The sequence below is a fragment of the Pleurodeles waltl genome, chromosome 6 (genome assembly GCF_031143425.1).
Source record: "Pleurodeles waltl isolate 20211129_DDA chromosome 6, aPleWal1.hap1.20221129, whole genome shotgun sequence".
Classification (NCBI taxonomy): domain Eukaryota; kingdom Metazoa; phylum Chordata; class Amphibia; order Caudata; family Salamandridae; genus Pleurodeles; species Pleurodeles waltl.
In genome coordinates, this window is record NC_090445.1 from 470889783 (window position 1) to 470910731 (window position 20949).

General features: G+C 43.0%; 1 protein-coding gene across 1 annotated transcript in view; it reads right to left on the reverse strand.

Annotated features, from left to right (window-relative positions):
• The window catches only part of PLXNA2 (plexin A2), a 473762-nt gene that overhangs the window by 72446 nt on the left and 380367 nt on the right, over window positions 1–20949 (reverse strand). Inside the window, exons 17-18 of the mRNA XM_069238625.1 lie at window positions 15528–15621; window positions 285–524 (exon numbers count right to left, since the gene is read on the reverse strand). Of these exons, the coding sequence (XP_069094726.1) occupies window positions 285–524; window positions 15528–15621 (334 nt within the window). The remainder of the gene's footprint in view (window positions 1–284; window positions 525–15527; window positions 15622–20949) is intronic.

Genomic DNA, 20949 nt, shown 5'->3' on the forward strand with positions numbered 1-20949 from the left:
AAAGATTTAGATGAATGAATGAAAGAAGCATCATTCATGAGGCCAAACCTAAAAAAAAAAAACGGTTTAAATGTTTTTAGTTGTCTCTCTTTATGGACTGTGAGTCTGATGTACTTTTCAGAGGATAGGATGCTCTGTCTCAAACATGACGGACGTCGTGTCTGCCGTACTGCCGTATCCTATGGCACTTGTAATATAGCGGACGGTATACATGTCACATTTGTGCTGGAGTACCCAGGCCCCACACTCACAATCAGGCCCCTGAGTCCCTTTCACCCCTTTACCTTCATTATGATGGGAGATCCAGGTTTCTGGTCCAGGACCCCTGAGGCGCTCAGGACCTCGAAAGTGGGGTTGGGGTAGTAGACAAACTTGGTGTTATTGAAAACTAGCAGAGGCTGGACATTGTTGAAGATGAAGCCAAACTCATCAGGATACTCGACAGCATCCAAACCCGGTCGGTACTCGCTGGTGAGGGAAGGAGCCAAACATGAAAGCACTGAAGAATTCACAGCCTTGCACACCTGTGGCAAAAGAAATGGGAAAATTCAAACTTTTGGTTGAGTAACAAATTCTTTGTTTCTAGCTTTGTATTTGTCTATCTCTCAGGCTGTGTCTTTCTAGGTCTATCGCTGTCCTCAGAGGCTCTTTCTCTGTCACTAAACTTGTATTTTAATTTATTTCCACACTTTTAAGCATGGACCAGATTGTCAGCCTCAGAAAGCTTCACAACAAAAAATTAGTGCGATAAAAAGAAGAATACAATAATCATACTGTCTCTGTATATGTATTTATAGAGATGAATGCCTTTTTTCTAGCCTCCTGCCCTCCGTTTAAATCTCTAATTTCATCTACAGCTGAAACTGTCTGCCTATCCATCCCTCTGCCTCTCTCTGTATTCAAATAAATGCTTAATCAGATTAGTAGGCAGTACATATATGTCACCAAATACAAACTCATACATAACAATGTGAAACATACAGATTTCATTAATAGATTACAGATTTTAAAAGGTAAAATATAATGGAATTTGTGGAACGATGTTGCCAATGGTCGAGCAGTAGTGCGTATGAAGACGACGTGGAAATACAGCTCAAAATGTAAAATACTAATGGCGACGAGTTGTTTTTCTAAGATGCCTGCTTGTTTGTCCATGTGCGCATGTCTGTCTCCGTAGTTCTAGCTTGATGCCTGTCTGCCGGCTGGCCTGTCTGCTTCTTAGGTCCTGATCAGCAGATAAAATCCAGCGCCCCTAAGTTGGAATTGATACGGTGCGACAAATACCGGCAATTACAACTTTTTGGGGAATAATATGTGGACTTGGGTGCATACTGCACCAAAATCAACAGGTCCTAGTAAATACCAGGCTTCACACACCCCCTCCCCGGCCACCCCCCAGTAACACAGGGTTTGACCTGCCGATAGTTATCAAAAACCCAAAAATGCAATATGTGCGTTAACAGGAGTTACCGCACATATCACAATAAACTAGATCCCTTGCACTAAGGATTTCATGGTTCCGTGTGTCAGCCTATCTGTCTCAGTGTTTATTTGTACCTGCCTATCTGTGTTTTTGTGTGCGTCTGTCTCAATGCCAATTTGCTTGACCATCCCTAAAGATGGCACTCACTTCTTTAACTCATCTGACCTTTCCACCAATGGCCAGATCTCATTGTATTCCATTGCAGCATTTTTCTGTGTGCTATTTTCAGTGTGTAATCTTCACATACAGCTTAAAGGCAGGCTAGGGAGTGCGGATGTCTTTCTCACCTATTGTCTTCAATTCTTTAACATACACAGAGTACGGTTTAACGAAATCGCACATGAGTATTACCCTCTTGTCTAAAGTACAATGAATCATCATAAATTCAAGTCTTTAACTCATTGGAGCATACTATATGGAGAGCAATGATTTATTTTTGTTTTCTAGTTTCCCCGTGTAAGGCTTGTTGAAAACATTTTGGTCAGGTCTCAAAAGGCAAGCCACGCGGATTGGCTTTAGCAATGCTTGTTTTGCCATGTTATTATAAATGCCTACCCACAGTATTAAGCAGGGAAAAAACACAAGTGCGATTTCTCCATAGGATTTCCAAATAAAAAACGTAACTGCTCAAGCAGCAGGGTAGGGATTAGTGGTCTCTACCCAAGGAGAAGCTTTACTTACTGCATGTTTGTTTCCAGAAGCTGGATATCTATAAGAAGCATTATCATTTTAAAAAGTTCCACCCCCAGTGTAGACACCCCCGCTTCTCCCCACGTTCCTTTTCGCCCTGCTGGCAGAAAGAAGTGCGGGATCGTGGATAAACTGTTTGTTGTGTTCCTGCTATGCAAATTAGCATATTTCATGTTTTTATTTTTATGTTTTAAAAAAGTGCAAGTCAGGCTGGTGGCCTCACTGCGCTGTACAGCATGTAGGATTCAAAACATCATACAACTCCGAGAGCAGTAATACAGCATTGGTGTGTTGTGACAGTCACAACGTACAAAAGTTGCAAATTGAATTAAAGACGGAATTCGTTTAAGTATGATAGAAGGAGGAGGAGGCCAGATATTTATAGGAGAAAAAGATTCTTGGAGAATTTTCGAAAACATGGTGAAACACAGCATTTCTGATTTGAGATGGTAGTGAGTTCCTAAATCTTGGGGCATTTCCCAAAAATATGTCGGTGATCTGTTTTAAGTCATGATATTTCAATTGTGAGACTGTTCAAAGGCGTGAGTCAAGAATTCACGACCATTGAGTTTGAGGGATTTGCAGGCGACGTTTCGAAAGAAGTGTGCCTCAATGGGTAACAATGAACATTAACTAGGGTAGGCAAGATGTGGTTGGAGGGGCAAATTCACAAAGGCATTTATGAGCATGTTAAATAAAGCTGTGGGAGTACTAAATCACATACATCTAAATGCCTTTGTGAACTAGACACACAGTTTGGAATGTAGATGAGTATTAAAGTTTTTCATTTGTGCCAAAAAAAGATCATTAAAAAAAGTAATCCACCAAAACCAAAACATTAGCTTATAGTTGGCTCCTATGCCTGTAGTATAACTTCAGGAACTCGTGGTTACCTTTGTAAATTGCCCCATTCTTTTTGCACTAGTTAGGAGCCGAGCAACAGGGCGAAGCACAGCTTTTAATGGTTTTGGGAGAGAAGAAGAGACTCACCACAGTCCAGCATAGAGACCAATAGCGCTTCCAATTCTATGTTCAGAATAAAGGCGTTTTGAGTTTTTTTCAGTTGGCGTAAGTGAATGCTGGCTCATTTGACCATGGCCTGGATGTGTGAATTCAAGTATAGTATTTTATCAAAGATGAAACGGCACAATTTAGCCAATATCACAATTTTGGAATGACACGTGTGCTTCCAATGGAGTCTAACCATTTTTGTCTTACCAGGTTTTTGGACTTTGGGGTGATGAGCAAGGAATCAGTGTTGAAACACTGAATTTTAGATGTTGGTAGGTCATCTATTGCTGAATGCTGGCCATGCTTGTTTTTACAGGTCTTATGGTATTAAGAGATTCATGGACCTCAATCTTCAAATACACTTCACTTTGATGCTACCTCTATATTTATAGAAGGACACCCCAAGATGCAAGAGTAAATCTACAAAGATTTTATGAATAGACTGAAGGACAGAAACCAGTGCACTAACAATGGGCCAGAGAACGAATTTCCAATTTTACTAGTCCAGTGCAGATAGGAAACTATGGGCCTGATTAAGAACTCTGCAGACGGATACCCCGTCTGCTGAAATCTAAACCCCATAGGACATAATGGGATTTAGATATTGGTGGACAGGATATCCGTTACTGTTGTGATGGAGTAAACCGTTCGCTGAGTTCCAAATCTGGCCCTATGTTTTAAACTAGTTCAGTGCTGTGCCCTCTATGCCAATTCTAGTACGATCAAAAGTGTTAAAGGTTGAATTCAGATGGCACAGAATGAGGCAGGGCTCACCATCCTCAAACAGTGTTTCAAGCAGGTGTCAGGTTTTAACCCATAAAACCTATACTAGTATATGAAGGCGCTGAAATCCTCTGGCTGCTGGACTCTTTGAAATAGGTTGAAACTTTCACCTGCATGGAAGTTCATTTCAAATATGACACTAGCAAAGTATCTGAATGGGTTAAGCAGCCATAGCGTAGCACTGAAAACCAGTGGCCAGGCAGAGTATTCTATTGGCTGTTTTACTGATTGGTGCAACTGGGCCCTTTAGTGGCCAGTGAGAGCATGGCATTTGCTAAGGCCTTGGTAGCAACATTTGACCTTTGGTATGTTAGTGATACCCATTGTGAAGTCACAAGTATATTTTTGGCTAGGACCCTGGAGGGAGAAAAGAAACATGGGTGTGGCAATAACACTAAGACGGTACCTGGAGAATGGTATTTGCAAAGTACAATCTGTGCAGCTTACCTGCATACACTGAACACCAGTACCCAGTGCCCACACACTGTATACAAGTGGCTGCAACAACACCTAATGGACTATCAAGAGAACAACTTAGGCCAAAGCCTTTTACACCAAGCTAAGAGGATCTCCCCTCCACTCCCATCTTCCTCGCCTCCTCGATGTACTGGAAGTCTTACACAGCAACGTACAAAATCTCTGAACGTTCTTCATTGCTGCATAACAAAATTGATTCAGTGTTGTTCCAATTCTGCAATGCAATGGGACCATTGTAGAACAAAATGCCCCTGTAGTGTATACTTAAGGAAAAAGTCCAGAGGTGAGTAACATTTAACAGAATTCTGAAACTTTGCAAAAAATACAAAGTGAGGAGTAGAGTGGGAAGTACTGTGCACCTCTCGAATTGCACCGTAGTAATGTTAGTACCACCTAGGCCTGTCGAAAAGGATTATATTAATTCCTTTCACTCGTTAAAATCAGATCAAAACTCAAAATAGAAAAAATAAAGAGTAAGCATAAAAAAGTTTCCTGAACAACCAATAACGAGTCACCCTAATCTCCCACTAAATATGGTGTGGTGGATATAGACGAGTTTGCCACTAGCTTCCACTTTACTTGTTCGCTTCAATATTCAGATCAGCACCATCGGCATCAGTGAGCCACAAGGAGGTGCTCTACAGTAGTCAGTGTCCAATATAAAGAAAGCTCTCATGGCATGAATACAATATTCATTGTGTGGAATTCTCCCTGTAGAGAATCTATGAATTTCAGCAAAATAGTCATGTTTTAAACAATCAACGTAGTATGCTATGCATAAATATACTCATATCACTAGAGCTACCTATTCACATTCTATTTTTTTCCATTTTCCAGCAACTGGAAAGTCAAAACATGAACATTTGTAAAACGCACTATCACCCACTAGGGTATCCTAGCGCTGAGCAGATGTGTGCGTGCCTAGCCCTGCCTATGATAGGGTGGGTTGGTTAATTAGTTGAAAAGTCAAATCTTCAGTTTCTTATGTGTTAGATCTGGCAGCTTTCTGGCGTGTCTCCCCTGTCTTTTTGCCTTTTGACTCCTGTTTTTATGGTATACTGGACTCTGTTTTTGCTGGTTTGTTGTCTCTGTGCACTTTGCCACTGCTGAACAGTGCTAAAGTGCAAGTGATCCCGATAAAAATTGTATTGGTGATTGGTTTATCCATGATTGGCATATTTGATTTACTGGTAAATCCCTAGTACAGTGCACTAGAGGTGCCCAGGACCTGAAAATCAAATGCTACTAGTGGGCCTGCAGCACTGGTTATGCCACCCACATTAGTAGCCCTGGAAACGTGGCTCAGACCTGCCACTGCAGTGTGTGCAGTTTTGAACTGACAATTCGACTTGGCAAGTGTACCCACTTGCCAGGCCTAATCCTTCCCTTTTTATACATGTAAGGCACCCCTAAGTTAGGCCCTAGGTAGTCCCATGGGCAGGGTGCAGTGTATGTCAAAGGTAGGACATGTACTGGTGTGTTTTACATGTCCTAACAGTAAAATACTGCCAGATTTGGGTTTCAATGTTGCAAGGCCTATCTCTCTCATAGGTTAACATAGGGGCTGCCTTTAAATAACTTTAAAGCGCAGATCCCCTTTAAGAGCAGATAGAAATATGGAGTTTAGGGTGTTTGCACTCACAATTTAAAAATACAACTTTTAGTGAAGTTGGTTTTTGGATTGTGAGTTTGAAAATGCCACTTTTAGAAAGTAGGTATTTTCTTGCTTAAACCATTCTGTGACTCTGCCTGTTTGGGGATTCCACATCTGGGTCAGTTTGACATTTGGGCTGTTTACACCTCTTCTCTAGACAGTGACACAAAGGGAGCTGGGGTGTAGCCTGCATATCCTGATGAGCCTTCTGAGCTGGAGTGGAGGGAGGAGTGGTCGCTTACACCTGAAAGGACTGTGCCTGCCCCCACACAATGCAGTCTCCAACCCCCTGGTGTGTGTCTGGGGCCTGGCCTGGACAAGGAAGGGTCTTACAAACACTTGGGACTTTGCTTTGAAGTTTGCCAACTTCAAAGGGAAAAAGAGGGAATAAGTATTGGATCCAAAACCCCAGACTTTTAGAACCTTTCTGGAATCAAAAGGAACCTCTGCCAAGGAGAAGAGCTGAAGAGCTGGAGGAGGAGTACTGTCCTTTTGCTGTGTTGATTGCTGGACTGGCCTGCAGTTGCTGCATCTCCCTAAAAAGAGTGTAAAGGGTGAACTTTGCTGTGTGTCCTGCTCAAGAAAGTTCTCCATGGGCTTGGAGTAGAGCTTGCCTCCTGTTGGAAGTCTCAGGGACACCAAAGACTTCAGCACTGGGAACTGTGTGTTTTGTTCTGTTCAAGAGGAGAAACAACTGAGAAGACGCCAACAACGCCACTAGCCTGCACCATGACCTGCTGATGCCGCACGGAGCCGCACTGCCCTACTTTGCACAGCGACTCTGGTCTCACCGACGTTGTCATCGGACAACTTCACCAAGCCGCTGCTCCCACCACGACCTGTGGGCCCCGCACTCTGGCATCCCCTGCTCACACCGCAGCCTGGGCATCCCAGATGCCGCTGCTCCTGTTGACACCAGTGCCGCTGCCTGCACCGTGGCATGTGGAGACCACTCGTGAGGGACACGAAGCACCGTCCCTTCCCGCAGCCCCGGTCCACCGATGCCAGCATCATCAACTCCAGTGTTGTCACCAGGCATCCCTGTCTGCACCGTGGCCTGAGAACACCGCTCGCGAGGGTCACGAAGCACTGTCCCATACCGCCAGCTTGGGCCTACCGTGACATCGCTTCAGCAATGATTATGCTTCCGCCTGCACCATTACCTGGTGACACTGCACATTCCACCGCCCCACTTCACACCGTAGCCATAGTTCTCACCAACGCTGCTGGACGCCGTCACCGAGCTGCTGCCTGCACTGTGACCTGTGGGCACCACACATCGCATCGTCCCACTTCCCACCACAGCCCCAACGCCATCCATGCCAGCGCTCCTGACTTCATCAGCCCGGAGTTCAATCTGCAACGCGTGTGACTTCAAGGGCCTGATGACTCCTGCACCAACTCTGGAACTGACACCGCAACGCCAGCAATGCCGCTTTCCAGAGCTCATCGTGAGGATCACAATGCCCTGCAATTCCAAAGGTACTGTTTGCGGTCTTCCCAACACCATAGATGGCCCACGACTCCGCAGCCGGCCTGAACTGTTGGTTTTGTTGATCACGACGCCGTGATAGCCTCAGGTGGAGCTCTCGACTTTAAGGAACTGTATTTTTTAGTACATCTTGCAGAATTCATATTTTTATTACTGTATGTCGGATTTTTATAGTATTTGATCTTGTTTTATATAGATAAATATTGGCTATTTTTTCTAAAACTAGTGTGGTGTCCTTTTGTAGTGCTTTCACTTATTACCGTGTGTTATGTGCAAATGCTTTACACATTGCTTCTGAGATAAGCCTGACTGCTCGTGCCAAGCTACCAAGGAGGTGAACAGGGTTTATCTGAGTGGGTATCACCCTTATCCTGACTAGAGTGAGGGTCCCTACTTGGACAGGGTGCAAACTGGCTGCCAACTAGAGACCCCATTTCTAACATTATGGAATTCTAGAAGTGGTGTAAATAACAGGTGTTACTATTACCCAGTGTAATGGCGTTCAAGTTATAAACCATTGGAGCACTCAATGCATGGACTTACAAGATCTGAACTAGTGAGCTACTCCTCCAAAGTATTATATAGAGTCTAGATGAACTTGATGTTTAACAAACAAGGTGAGTATGCTCATATTTCAACTTTTGTAAAACATAACATAAGAAAGGAATCTCAAAAGAGACAATTTTCATGTTATATTAAACCATATTTTTATTTATTTTATATGTACATGTATTTAGGATGGCAACAGGTAAAAGGGAGAAATGGATTTCCCAAGTGACAAGGTCAGAAACAAACATTTGCAATGCAATGGGTCTCACGTTTGCTCTAAGTTAGAGCTATTAATGTTGTAAATTCCTAACTCGACTTTTCTTGCCAGATAAATTGAAAACAAAAAGTAAAACAGTTGACATAAGCAGGCCGATTCAAAGCGCCAGGGCTGCCATGAGCGCGAAGGAGAGACACAAAAGGAAAACGAAGTCTGCTCACAGTCAAACATATCGGTAGACGTTCAATTATCCATGTAACAGGGTCAATGGCCAAGGAGGTAACATAACTGCCCCAAGGACGGATAAAGGTAAAGCATTTACCAATGATAACAAAGGATTTTTAAAAGGCAAGCCCATGAACGAGTGATAGTGATGGGCGTGCGGTGGGTGGGATTAAAAACCCACGGATAGATTGCAACAGGCCAGAGGACTTGCGCACTCAACCTAAAAAGCACCGCTTCTCATTGAGCTCTTAGCTCCTCCTTATTATCTGCTGCTGTAGGCCTCTGTGCTACGTACAGCAATGGCGGCTCATCCACTGGACTATGAAAACAAAGCCCCACCATAAACTAAAGGTGTCATTCACAGGCGAAAGATGACTGCAGGCTGTATATCAAACTTGTGCTGGATGTACGTGAGGTTTTCCTGCCGAGCCTGTACTGTTTGTTTTAATTTAGTGTATAGCAAGAATGCGAACATAATCGAGATGGGATAGTTTCCATTTGGATACTTCTGACATTGTATTAAACCAGTGAATACATTACCACTCCTTTCACATGATGAAAGAGCTGGCGAATAAGCTCTATTATTAGACTACAGTGTGTACTGATGTCTGTACACTTAGCACTCGTGCGCAATGGTTTACAGTGCATTGTTGATTGACAATAAAAGCTGTGGAGTCAAAGTAAAACTTCATTTAAAACACATACACACAGGCACACAAAGTACTTCCTCCCCACTCACACACACACCCTTCTCCCACACAAAAACACCTACCTCTAATAATAGCATCGCCACCGCTTCTTCTTGCAATATGCTGGGCACTCTATCGTTTAGAGTAACTCCAACCTATGCATTTGATTCATTCAGTATACTTGGGTGGACTGCAGTGCCGGAGCACACACACGTTTCTTCTTCTATTTTTCCCACTCAGCAGGACAAGAATTATTATTTTTCTGTTGGTGCGAAGATGAGAAAGTGCTGAGCGCACAAGTCGAGAAATGTAATCTCGTTGGAATCTTTGGCCCATGGGGCCCACAGCTTCACCTCCCTGGCTTCAGACCACGGAGAAGTAGCTCACTTAATTAAAAAATAACCCCCCCTCATAAAAAGTGCTGAAATGCAGTCCTCACACATTCCTTCACATGTTCCCTGCCCTCTGTCCTGCACGTGTTCTCTGCTCAGCACACGCTTTCACTGCCTGGGATGCGTTTGTTCGGCTTTCTGTCCTGTGCGAATTGAAAATCTGATTGTTAGTGCAACTTTAAGTAAAGCCAAAATCAGAACTACTGGCACGCAGTGTGGTTCAGTCACATCTTCGTCCACCACTTTCTGCCCACAAAAAAAGTCATGGTAGTTCGACAAAAGTCGTGAAAAGAGGCATCATGTGGGAAATTGTGGTGAAAGGAAAAAATGGAAAAACATTTGTGACATGTCGCAGAACTCTGGGACTTTACATACATTCAACTAATAGGCCACGTCATGCGTCACCTTCGCAGAAACACGCAGTGAATGAGGTGGATGTTAAGTGTAATACTAACCTATCTCTCCTCAGGTCCTATTGAGGAGGTTGTGTCAAGGTGGATCAAAGTCATTCTGAAGCAATGGAAGAGGTAGACGGGAAGGCAAACATTCCACACAATTATGAAATCAAAGAAAAAATAAAGCTTGTGCCATGAGCAAAGATAAAAGCAAGGAGCCGGAAAAGGCAGCAAGCTGATAGTTTAGAGAAGGGGCTGTAAGAGACTTTCTGTAATGTGTGGCGCCGGATTTGTGCAATCCCACCATGTCTGTAAATTTGACAGAGGAGGTTCAGTGACTGTGTCAGGTCTCTGTTGGAGGTCCTTCTCTCTCGCTTAGCTTGAGGCTGCTCGGCTGGTGAGATGACAGGTCCAGGAGATTGAGAAAGTCTGTGAGCACCTCCAACCTCGGCCGGAAGGACAGATAAAGGGGTAAGGACTTCTCTAGGCGCTTTTGGAGCGAGGCAAGTCAGATGGAAGGCTCGACAAACAGTCATTATCCAATCAGGTGAGGGCACATAGGGGCATGCACCATCAGATGTTTCCGCTTACTCGCTCATCCATCAGAGAGGACATTACTACAGGTGCATCTTCCAGCAAATCCCTCCATCTCCATAGACCCTCCATTTGGGGTCCGAAGATCAGGAACAGTCTACCCTCAGACTTAAAAGAAGAAATGCTGAAAGTGTCTGAAAAGAGAGACCCACAGTTCGAAGTTGAACAACACAAAGAGCCCATCAAGATTTGGGGAAACAGTACACAGATATTCTTAGTCATATTCTGCAGGCACTGGGCCAAGCCAGTGGCATAACATTAGCCCCTGCAGCTCTTGCGGTGTGGGAGGGCCCCCGAGCTCCAGGGGACCTCCTCAGCACAGTACACTGTGCACGTGCTGCAGGCCCCTGGCCTGAGAACTCCTGACTGGGTTGGGGGCCCCCTCCATGTAGTTTGCAGAAGGGCCCCCTCAAGTTATGTTACACCACTGGGCCTAGCATTGCATACATGCAACTGACCCAGCCAGGGTCTTACTGTTCTGTGGCCCCAAACTCTCTTCCTCTCTCCATGCATATCAGCTAACCTCAACGTCACCAAGACGTCCTGGAACACGAGACAAACCCAGCCATATAGGGAGAACAGACATAGCTCTTAAAAGTGATGCTTTAAACTTGGTACATTTGGCACATTAGGACTTGCCTTGTTTTTTATTTAAATATAAGTACATTTAAGTATATATATAAGTAAATATGAAAATATTTGCCTAGTACTATTGTTTTAGGCTACTGCACTATTTTGAGTGTTTGCTTTCTTTGGGAGACCTGGCTTCCATGTAAGACTGACGTCAGATGCACAGCTTATAGCCCACTTAGATGCTGAAAGGACTCCTTGGATCTTCTTGATATTCAACAATATGGTCATAGTACTACTTTTTCAGAGATATGAATAGTAGAAAAGAGTAGCTGGTTTAATACTGACAAACAACGCATGCTTTTGCCCAAAAGTTGAATACGGAACCAAACAGTTTTTTAAAAATATATAATTAATAGTCCAAAACAGGTAAACATTTAAACAAAACCGTAACAACTGTAGCTGGGATTATTAATGGACACACATAAATATTTTCCTAAATAGTCTTATGGCCTGCTGCTGAGGACTCTACTGGTTGTTAAAGGCCCTCAATCCGAGTCCGCTCAGGACTATAACGGGGGAGAGGGCATTAAAAAACAGTATAGCCTGAGACAGAAGTACTATATGACACACTGAGCTTAGAATGTTGAAAGCGTGTAGGGAAGTGTACCACAATCTCTTAGTAAAGTCTTCAAAAAAAATTCCCCATTGGTCATATGGACTTTTGTTAGGAGACATGGAACACTGAAAGGGAGCAAACATCAAAAATACATTTTTTATCTTGTGAAGCCAATGTGACTCCACAATAAAGACCAGGAATCACTAACTGTATTTAACACAGATTTATTTCAGGTTATTAATTAGTCCAGTATATAAACATGCCAGGAATAAGTGCAAAGGATACAGCAATGTAGCTGGCAAGCTGAAATATCTCAGTGGGTTCAGCAACAATAAGATAAGGTACAGAATAGTAACAGCCACAATACAAATAAAATAAGTATAAGGAATAGGTGTCCCATAAAGAAACTTCTCCTCTCTCTCCTACACAAGTATCAAATATAGGATCATTTACCTAGGGCCTCAAATTGGAGAGTATAGAAAGTGTCAGCATGATCAGAATTCAGTAGAAGTCTTACGGAAAGGAATACGTGTTTACCATAAAGCTTCACACTCAGAGTCTAAAGGGAAACTGCAGTACTGACTAACTGTGTGAGCACTAGTTAAAACAACATGAGCTTCAACACTATTTGTAACTTTTCCCACACCATTAGGAACCAATCAGTTCATTACTCGAGCTCATCCGTATCATCCCTTACATTTTCCATTGCATCGAAACTTTAACTGAAACCTTAAACACCTCATGTACGGAACCAAACATGTTTTTTTATATAATTACAGATCCACAACTGATAAACACTTAAAAAAAGCAGTAACAAATACACCTGGGATTAACAATGGACACACATAAATCTTTTCCTAAATAGCCGTATGGCACACTGCTGAGGGCTAAACTGGATGTTAAAGGCCCTGAACCCAAGTCGACTTAGGACTAAAACAAGGGAGAGGGCATTTAAGAACCAGTATAGCCTGAGAAAGAAGGACTATATGGTATACTGAGGGTAGACTGTTCTAAATTAAAAAGGGAGAAACAGAAAGACAAACAACCATTATTAGCCCTGACCCACTTCATTGTCTTCAATGGAGCTCCCAACATTCCAATGTTCTAATATTTCTTACCCAGACTTATTGTCATCAGTGCATGATGTGTATTTTAAGCCTTAAAACTTAAAACCAGGAAATTATTTTCTGCACAAAAAATGTGACTTCAATTTGAAAAATACAAAATTTTAAGTTAAATTATATAGGGCCAGATATAAAAGCATTAGGAATACTGATTTCCTAATTGCGATTCTCTCCGAATCTCAATTAGGAAGTCGGTATTCCTAATGTATGAAACCCTTATGAGTTTCATTAGCGAATCCTGGTGCATCACAAATAGACCTACCTTATGCATATTAATGAGGTAGGTCACAATTTGCGACCCATTAGGAATTGCTGCCATCACAGGGATGGAGGGTGACATGCTGAGGTCAGCAGACTACCATGTCTGGGACTGCATTTTAATAAAGCACTCTTTTTATTAAAAATACAGTCCGTTTTCCTCAAAGAAAAACAGGATGCATTTACAAAATAAAAATGAATCTCTGCAGTTTCATTGCCTGCTTTTAAAAAATATTTGTTTTCCACCTCCTTCAAGGAGTTGGTAAAATATGAATGTTTTGGAAAGTAATTCGGTCACAAAACATTCATACATCCCATTCAGATTCGGTATTTGGAAGGGACACCCTAAACACGCCCCTTCCAAATACTGAATCGCAAACATAAATAGCGATTCGGTAACGTGTTACCAAATTTCAGTTTCTGTTTTGTACATCCTATTTTTGCAGTAGGAAACGACGTGATCGGCCGTTTCTGACAGCGTAATTCTTTGTCCCTTTTTCCCTTAATCAGTATGTGATTAAATCAAACTTTGCCTAGTGAACTCCCAAAAGGTGAATCTGGAGTTGATATTTGATGAACATCAAAGGCATTTAAAATTCAGTTTAAATTCTGCCCACCAATATCAAGTGTAGTGGCTCTACCTATCCCCCCTCCTCCCTAAGCACCCTCCCCCCGCCACCACCACTTCAATGGCCAAGTTTTATAGCCCCGTACACATACTACCATTTGCATCAGGGGGGTTCTTTTCATGAGATACAACAGTGTGAGAATTATTTGTACAGTACATTACATTAAAAAGAACTCTAAAAAAACCTGAGGTAAACAGCATTTTCAATCCAGGCCGCTTTGAGGTAGCCCTGCCCTGCGTGGCGCGAGCACATTCTATGTACAGCCTTTCAGCAGAAATGAATTATGAAGACAATAACAGAATAAATAACAAAGAGCGCAAAGCTCTTATTAAACCTTCAAATCCCACACACATAAGACGAGGCCAAAGGGGAAGGAGCTGACAGGTTTTCAGGAGCATACTGGATATGTGTGTAGCTCGAGGCCTTGGGGCAATTGGTACCAGTGCACGCAGGCCGACAGCAAAATGGACTGTGGACGAGAAGAGCGTTTACTCCTCTATATGCTCAAGGTCATTTTTCTTTTATTGAAAATAAGCTTCTCAAAATCAGGTTTGGTGACTCACTGCTCCATTTATCTTGACCCTCCTTCAGCTGAGCGTCAGCTGTTCAACACAGAGAAATCTAATTCTACTGCGCCCACCAAGAGGCACGTGAAATACTCATCACAGCACAGGTCCAGGTCTCCCTTGCTAATTTCCCGTTCGACTGCAGCATGTATTCTTAACCCTGTTTTTCAGTGTTTAGTTATATGCAGCATAACCTCGGTTGGAGATGTGATCTAGCAGTTATGTTCTTTGCCCTAGGACCCATAAATTCTAATCACAGCTTCCCTAGTTGACTGAACTGTGTCATCTGATACAAAGCAGTTTTCTCAAGTTTTTTAAGTTCCTTTTCATGTCAAACTAAGATACATGAAAATCAGGTCAGCTCCCAGAATTCAGCAACGCAAGAAAACACAAGAATATTTAAATTTAAAAGTACTGGCTTTATATATATCATTGCTCTTATGGACGTTCTAGTCTGCCTCACTGTTCAAGATTCTTTACTCAGTTAGTGGCCGTGATTGGCAAATTTCCAAAACTGTGGAACTGACATGAGTGCGTGACTTTGTGTAAACGTTTCAGAACCCGAGCTCCTCGTGTTTATTTTGAAAGCCATGAGGCTAAATTGAACAATCTCTGAAAGCGGGGTAGAGACTGGCAGTCAACAGCGGAAAAATCAGAGCTGATTGAAAACGACAAGTTTGCCTGAGTCTTTGAATGAAGTAAAGATTGGAAGTCTGGTAGTTGTCATAGGAAACTACCAACATTGACTAACCACACTGACGCCATTGCTGTATGGCAGCCATCTTGCACTGGTGTGAGGACGCACAGTGTAGAAGTTTAACACATCTGATGAAATGTCTTCTTCAGACATTTACTGTTTGCTACCCATTCAGAACTTGACGTGCCAGTTAAAACTTTCCCTTTTCACCAAACCCAACTTCTTCTACCAATTCACCTGACCTATCTTTTTGGATTTCATTGTTGGTACAAATCTGTGATGTGTTTATTTTTGCCTGTTCAGCTTTTTGGCATCATGGGGCAGATATTTAAAGTGCAATTCAATCAAGTTGTCATCCATGTTTCAATAGGTACCCTGCAGTAGGAAAAAAAACAAAGAGCGTGTATACTTACATTGACAGACTCCCGTCCATTGAACTTCACCCGGATCCTCGGTTCTTGAATGACGTCCAGGTTGGAGCCGGTGACGGTTATAGGGGTATGGCCACTGCAGAGGACACATACAGAGAGTTAATGGCATCCTACTATCTGAACTGGAAGAATCACACTTCACATGCATTGGCTGGATTGAAGGGCTGCAGGTGGCAAGGCGAATTAATACACTCTCTCTCCCTGGGTCTCCGGGGAGAGTTTGTCTCAGTTGATAATTGGATTCCCCGGCCAGGCCATCCATTGGTTGGACAGGAGTCCACACCGGAGCAGCATGGCGTGTGTCACTGGTGGCATCAGATACAATACAGGTTCCAGGGATGATAACGCAGGAAGTAGAGCTAGAAAATTACGCAGTTTAGGAATTTTATTGCACTCAATTGGTACTTAGGACAAAAAGCCCCTGGTGCTGTGCACTTCACTCTCCTCTGCAAGGATGGGAGTCCAATGAGTGAAAGGATTCAGCGCACAGTGCTCTAAACACTCGCATTCTTGAGAAAGAATAACAAAGAGCGCAGAATCAAGAAAGCTTCTTCTAGTTCAACATCAGAGGCACTGGTACGCTACTCTAGTGCCAGTGAGATCGGACACATGCATGCGCACACATACAGTGCACAAGTCCTAAGAAAACAGAAGTGGGGAGGACTAACCAAGTTAGGCAGTATGCAACTAACATCAATGCACGTGACATCACAGTGCATGACATCGCACATGGCATCACAGGAAGTGGAATTACAGCTCATGACCTCACAGTAAGTGACATCACAAGAAGTGACATCAGATATTATGATCTCACACATATGTTTAGCAGGTCTATCATGAATATATTTGAGCGCTTTACAATATTTAACAAATTACATTTTGCGTCAGGGATGTGGCAAAAAAGTGACACAAACCTGAAGCAATATCTGGGCCTCAACTTATATAAATATTGTTTTAAACACTGCAACAAAGACACTGGCAACAAAAAAGACACATGGCAGTAAACCTGTTCTTCTTACTGCCAAAACTGCATCTTATGGAGTTTAGAGACCTGCTGCAGAGATCTTTGTTTGCCTGGTAAATCTCAGGGAATAATAATGATGCTAATATAACTCTTGAGGTTAACGTATTTGCTGGAGGGATCTGAGTTTTATCTAGTCCCAGTTTTGAATCAAAGTATCATAGAGGGTTAATATGTCTCCTGCATAGCACATTATGGAACATACATTTCACATATTTTTATTTTAAGTAAATTAGTAAATGAGTTATTGGTTTTAACATAGAGATCCTTTTGTTACTTGTTATAATCTGTACGTGTAATGTAGGGTTTTCTGATACTCTGGACTTGGTTGAGTAGCACTATAGCGCTCTAAATGAAATAAAACAAAATAGAGGTATTTAAATTGTCATTTGGGTAAATACTGGGACAAACCAACACATATGACATTCTGACATTGAATGGATATTTCTTCTACACAGGGACTGAACAAAGTCAAAAGCCTGCCTCTCTTAAATGTACTCATGAAGTGATAAGCTGTGTGCCTTTGTTTCCCCGCAATTGCAGATAGGTGTGAGGCTCCCCATAGATTCCAGCCAGGATACTCCCAACGAAAAGAGGTCTGATGGCCCCTTAACTTTGGCCTTTGTTATGGACCAGCTACAATTTGGTAAGTCCCCTCCTTGCATGGCAGACAATTTACAGGGGCTGCTGAATGTGTCCCAGTGTCTAAACAATACACCGGGATAAGTTTAGCATATTTCTGTGGGGCCCAACTTCTTGCCAGTGTAGACGGCGTCCACCTTGTGAGAAAAATGGGCTGATGCTGTCTACCCACGTCTACCCTCGACTTGTGCCCTGCACACACACAGAGCACCCAAGGTTTGTGTGAGGAAGCATGTAAGACAAACCCCTGTACAGATAAGAAACATCCAATGACACTATAAGGACGGAAGCTTGTAAGCACTCGTAGATAAGCCATTTTTTGAGGGCATACAGAAAAGGCAACGTGCCTCACGTCACAGTTTGTACCAGCTGGCTGCGAAAGAAGTGGAACCCAAACATCTGCTCATGCCTCCCGGACCTCCTGCGTCTCCTCCAGACGCCAGTGTGGCGGTGACGGGCGTGTGTGACAGCCGCTCATCCCATGGACAGTGTGCGTCAGCAGATAACGTGCCCTTCACCGGTGACCTTTCCCTTCCTAAACACTTGCACGCGCGACACCGTGGTTCAGTACCAAGCCATACCCGGTCAAACACGGTATTAAATGTATTTTTGTATACGTTCTGTAGAGTGTTGCGTGTTGTTTTTCGGATGCTTCAATCAGCATTCCCACCAGAGACCGTTCACTATTCCTTCCATATCTGAAGGCTAGTTCGGCTGCACCACCAATGTGCCTCTTGCCCCAGACAGCACGAGAGAAAGTCTCCTCTGCCCATACACCCCGCCTGAGCGTCGCAATTGTAAAGCTTCCACTCAATCATCGGACTCGGAGGGTCCCCCTGCGCCCCCTGTCTGTGAAGCGAGGGGACGCAGCAATGCCATGGGAAGGATGATAGGCACCCGGGCGAAAACACGGCGTAATGAGGCGAAGAGTGCCTTGCAGTGGCGCACCTCGGGCCCTCGTCTCTTGAACTCAGTGACAGTGCTTTCTGACAGACTCTTGCCTTGTTAAACACACGCCTCTCCTCCCCGACACCCGCCGCGCCCTCCCCCCTCGATGCGCATCTCATACCGATAAGCATCCGCTTCCGTCGCGCTCTTCACGCTAAGAGAAGAGGTCTTTAACGAGCAGTTGTACACTTATCTGGCAGATGGAAGGCTTTAAAAGGGGGCATTATTAGTTATCGCGACGGCTCCGTGCAGATTGCGCTCTCTCAATTGTGTTTGTAATTAAAACCGGCTTAATAACTCCGGGACAGATTTTCATCTCAGAAAATGGAGATTTTATAGATCTTAGTCAATGATGCATCTCAGACGGAGGAGCGTCTCTTTCCACTGTGAGAACAATTCACTCTGTTGAAACTGTCAGAGCAACGGGGAATTGATTTTGAACCTTTGGGGACACTGTAGCTGTCGTATGCGCCATGTAAAGCAGATCGCCTTGTAATGTGCCCGCCACGCGCCCCCTAGGACTCTGTCACAATCTGGTTTAAAAGGTTTAATTGCTTAGCCCACCAATTACAACCTTAGTCCAAATATATGAATAACAGCTACACCTACTGCAGATGAGATCACAAGCCGTGCCACACCCCAACAACTCAGCTAATAAGCTCATTTTAAAAACACACATTTGGATAGTTTAAAATCACTTCACGTTACAATATCCCCTGTAAATTATCTTGTAGGAAAGCAGTTTACAATGATTTCTAAATGTAATTGCATTTACATAGCGCATAATACCCCTGTCGAGGCACTGAAGCTCTTTCGTGGCGGGTGCACGGTGCTCTGGAGCCCAAGTTCAGCGGTTTATTCAGTATTACTGGATCTCTCTTTCTTGCATGGCATTTATGAGTCAAACACTTTAGCCCATATGTACTGTGTACTACATTAATAACACATCCTAACCTTTGGAATCACCACAATAACTGGATGCAGATTAATGAAACTGAGATTTCTTAACTCTTGACAGTTCATGAGAACCAGAGGCGTTTTCTGAGTAAAAGGGTGTACATAACTTTGGTTGGAACATAGAAAGTTGCCATTCCATAAAAGCGGGCACGCCGCTGAAAGAAAATAATGCCTCTATCTACCAAGTCCATGATGAGGGTGAGGCCTACAAAGGTGTCTTCTCAACTGCTGGAGCAGATGTTAGGCCTTTAGACATTGTCCCAACAAGGCGATGCGTTGCTCGTGGCTGCTGCGATAGATTCCTGAGAAACACAGTTGAGCTGCATTCAAAGATTCAAATTCTGTCAAGGCTTAGTCAGCCCTTCATCTTTCCTAAGACAATACATTTGCCGTCCCTCAGCCATCTTAAAGTAACACCTGCTACAGCATATTGCTATGAAATGGAGATACTGCAGAAACAAGTCCAATATGTAAATAAGCTATTATTACAAAGACTTTATTCACTGTACGTATACCTAATGTTTATTTGTAACTTATGGTTCTTTAATGCATTATTGCTGTCTACAGCGGTATTGCGATAATAAGATATGAAAAACACGTGCTCTACTTTTTGATCTGGGATGCCTCACCGGATAGAAATCTACAGCATATACACGCATTTCCAAGGAATACCCAGTAGAATGACATCATCACGTGTTGCTGCTACCTATAGAAATTTCATAAGTACGATTTCTTATGCTCCAAATTCGATACGTAAAGATCACGGATTACCTAGAATGCAAGCGAAACTGAGCAGCATGAAACTAGGTTGAGACATGAATTTATCAAAGTCACGAAAGGACTTAGAAGGCTGAATTTTAGGTCTCACTCTGAAGAAGCTTGTAGCTGTCTGTTGTCGAAAGATGTCTTGCGAATTATACCAAAAACATATAGTCATCTTTGTATTAGCCCACTGTTTATTATTGGGTGGCTTTCTTGTGGCTCTCGGGTGCTAGCTTCTATTATGATAGCTTTCCTTCCTCTTGTGTTTGTTCCACTGCTGGAGTATACCTTTAATACCATTCTTTCCTTGGAACACTCGTATCTTTTCACCGCTCACATTCAGGGAACACCTTTGTACTTTTTCATTCAGCACTCCATGAGAGTGCATGTGTTCTCCTGCTCTCACTTGCTGTCTGCATCACGTGCGGCTTTCCCCTTCAAAAATGTGACTCCGACGATCTCAGTGTTGCTCCCCAGCAACAGGTATATTTGTGACATGGTGAAAGAGGAGACTTTAATGTTTTTTTTTTTATATACTGCACTCCACATGTTGCATGAAAGCACAGGGCGTGGCACCTAAAGACTTTTATGGTGCCAGGTGGAGAGGATGACTGTTACACTCACTTACCTGGCGTTTGAGGAATACGGTGCAGTTAACACCAATGAGGAGGAGATGTCTCCTCATGAAAGCCTATGAATCTGCTCTCTGGGCTAATACAGGGGAATACATATCTACATGTGTTTTAGTTCTGAGTCTTATGGGAAGTAAATAGGGTCTTGACAAACAATTTTCTTTACATTCAGACATTTCCTTATACTTTTTAAATTCTGTTCAGGATTTCCTAAACGTTAAATATTTGAAGAATAAACCACACCATTTATAAAGGCTGAAAATATTGAATTAAATGCACAGTTTTGAGATATCCTAAGTTATGTGCTTGCTTTTCATTGAGTACTTTGAAATATTTTTTCTTTTACTTTTGTAAACAATAGCTTGGCAACTGCATTACAAAGGAGTGACCTATTGGCTTTGCCAATGCTTGTTGAAAGTAGTGACTAAATATGGCCCAGGTT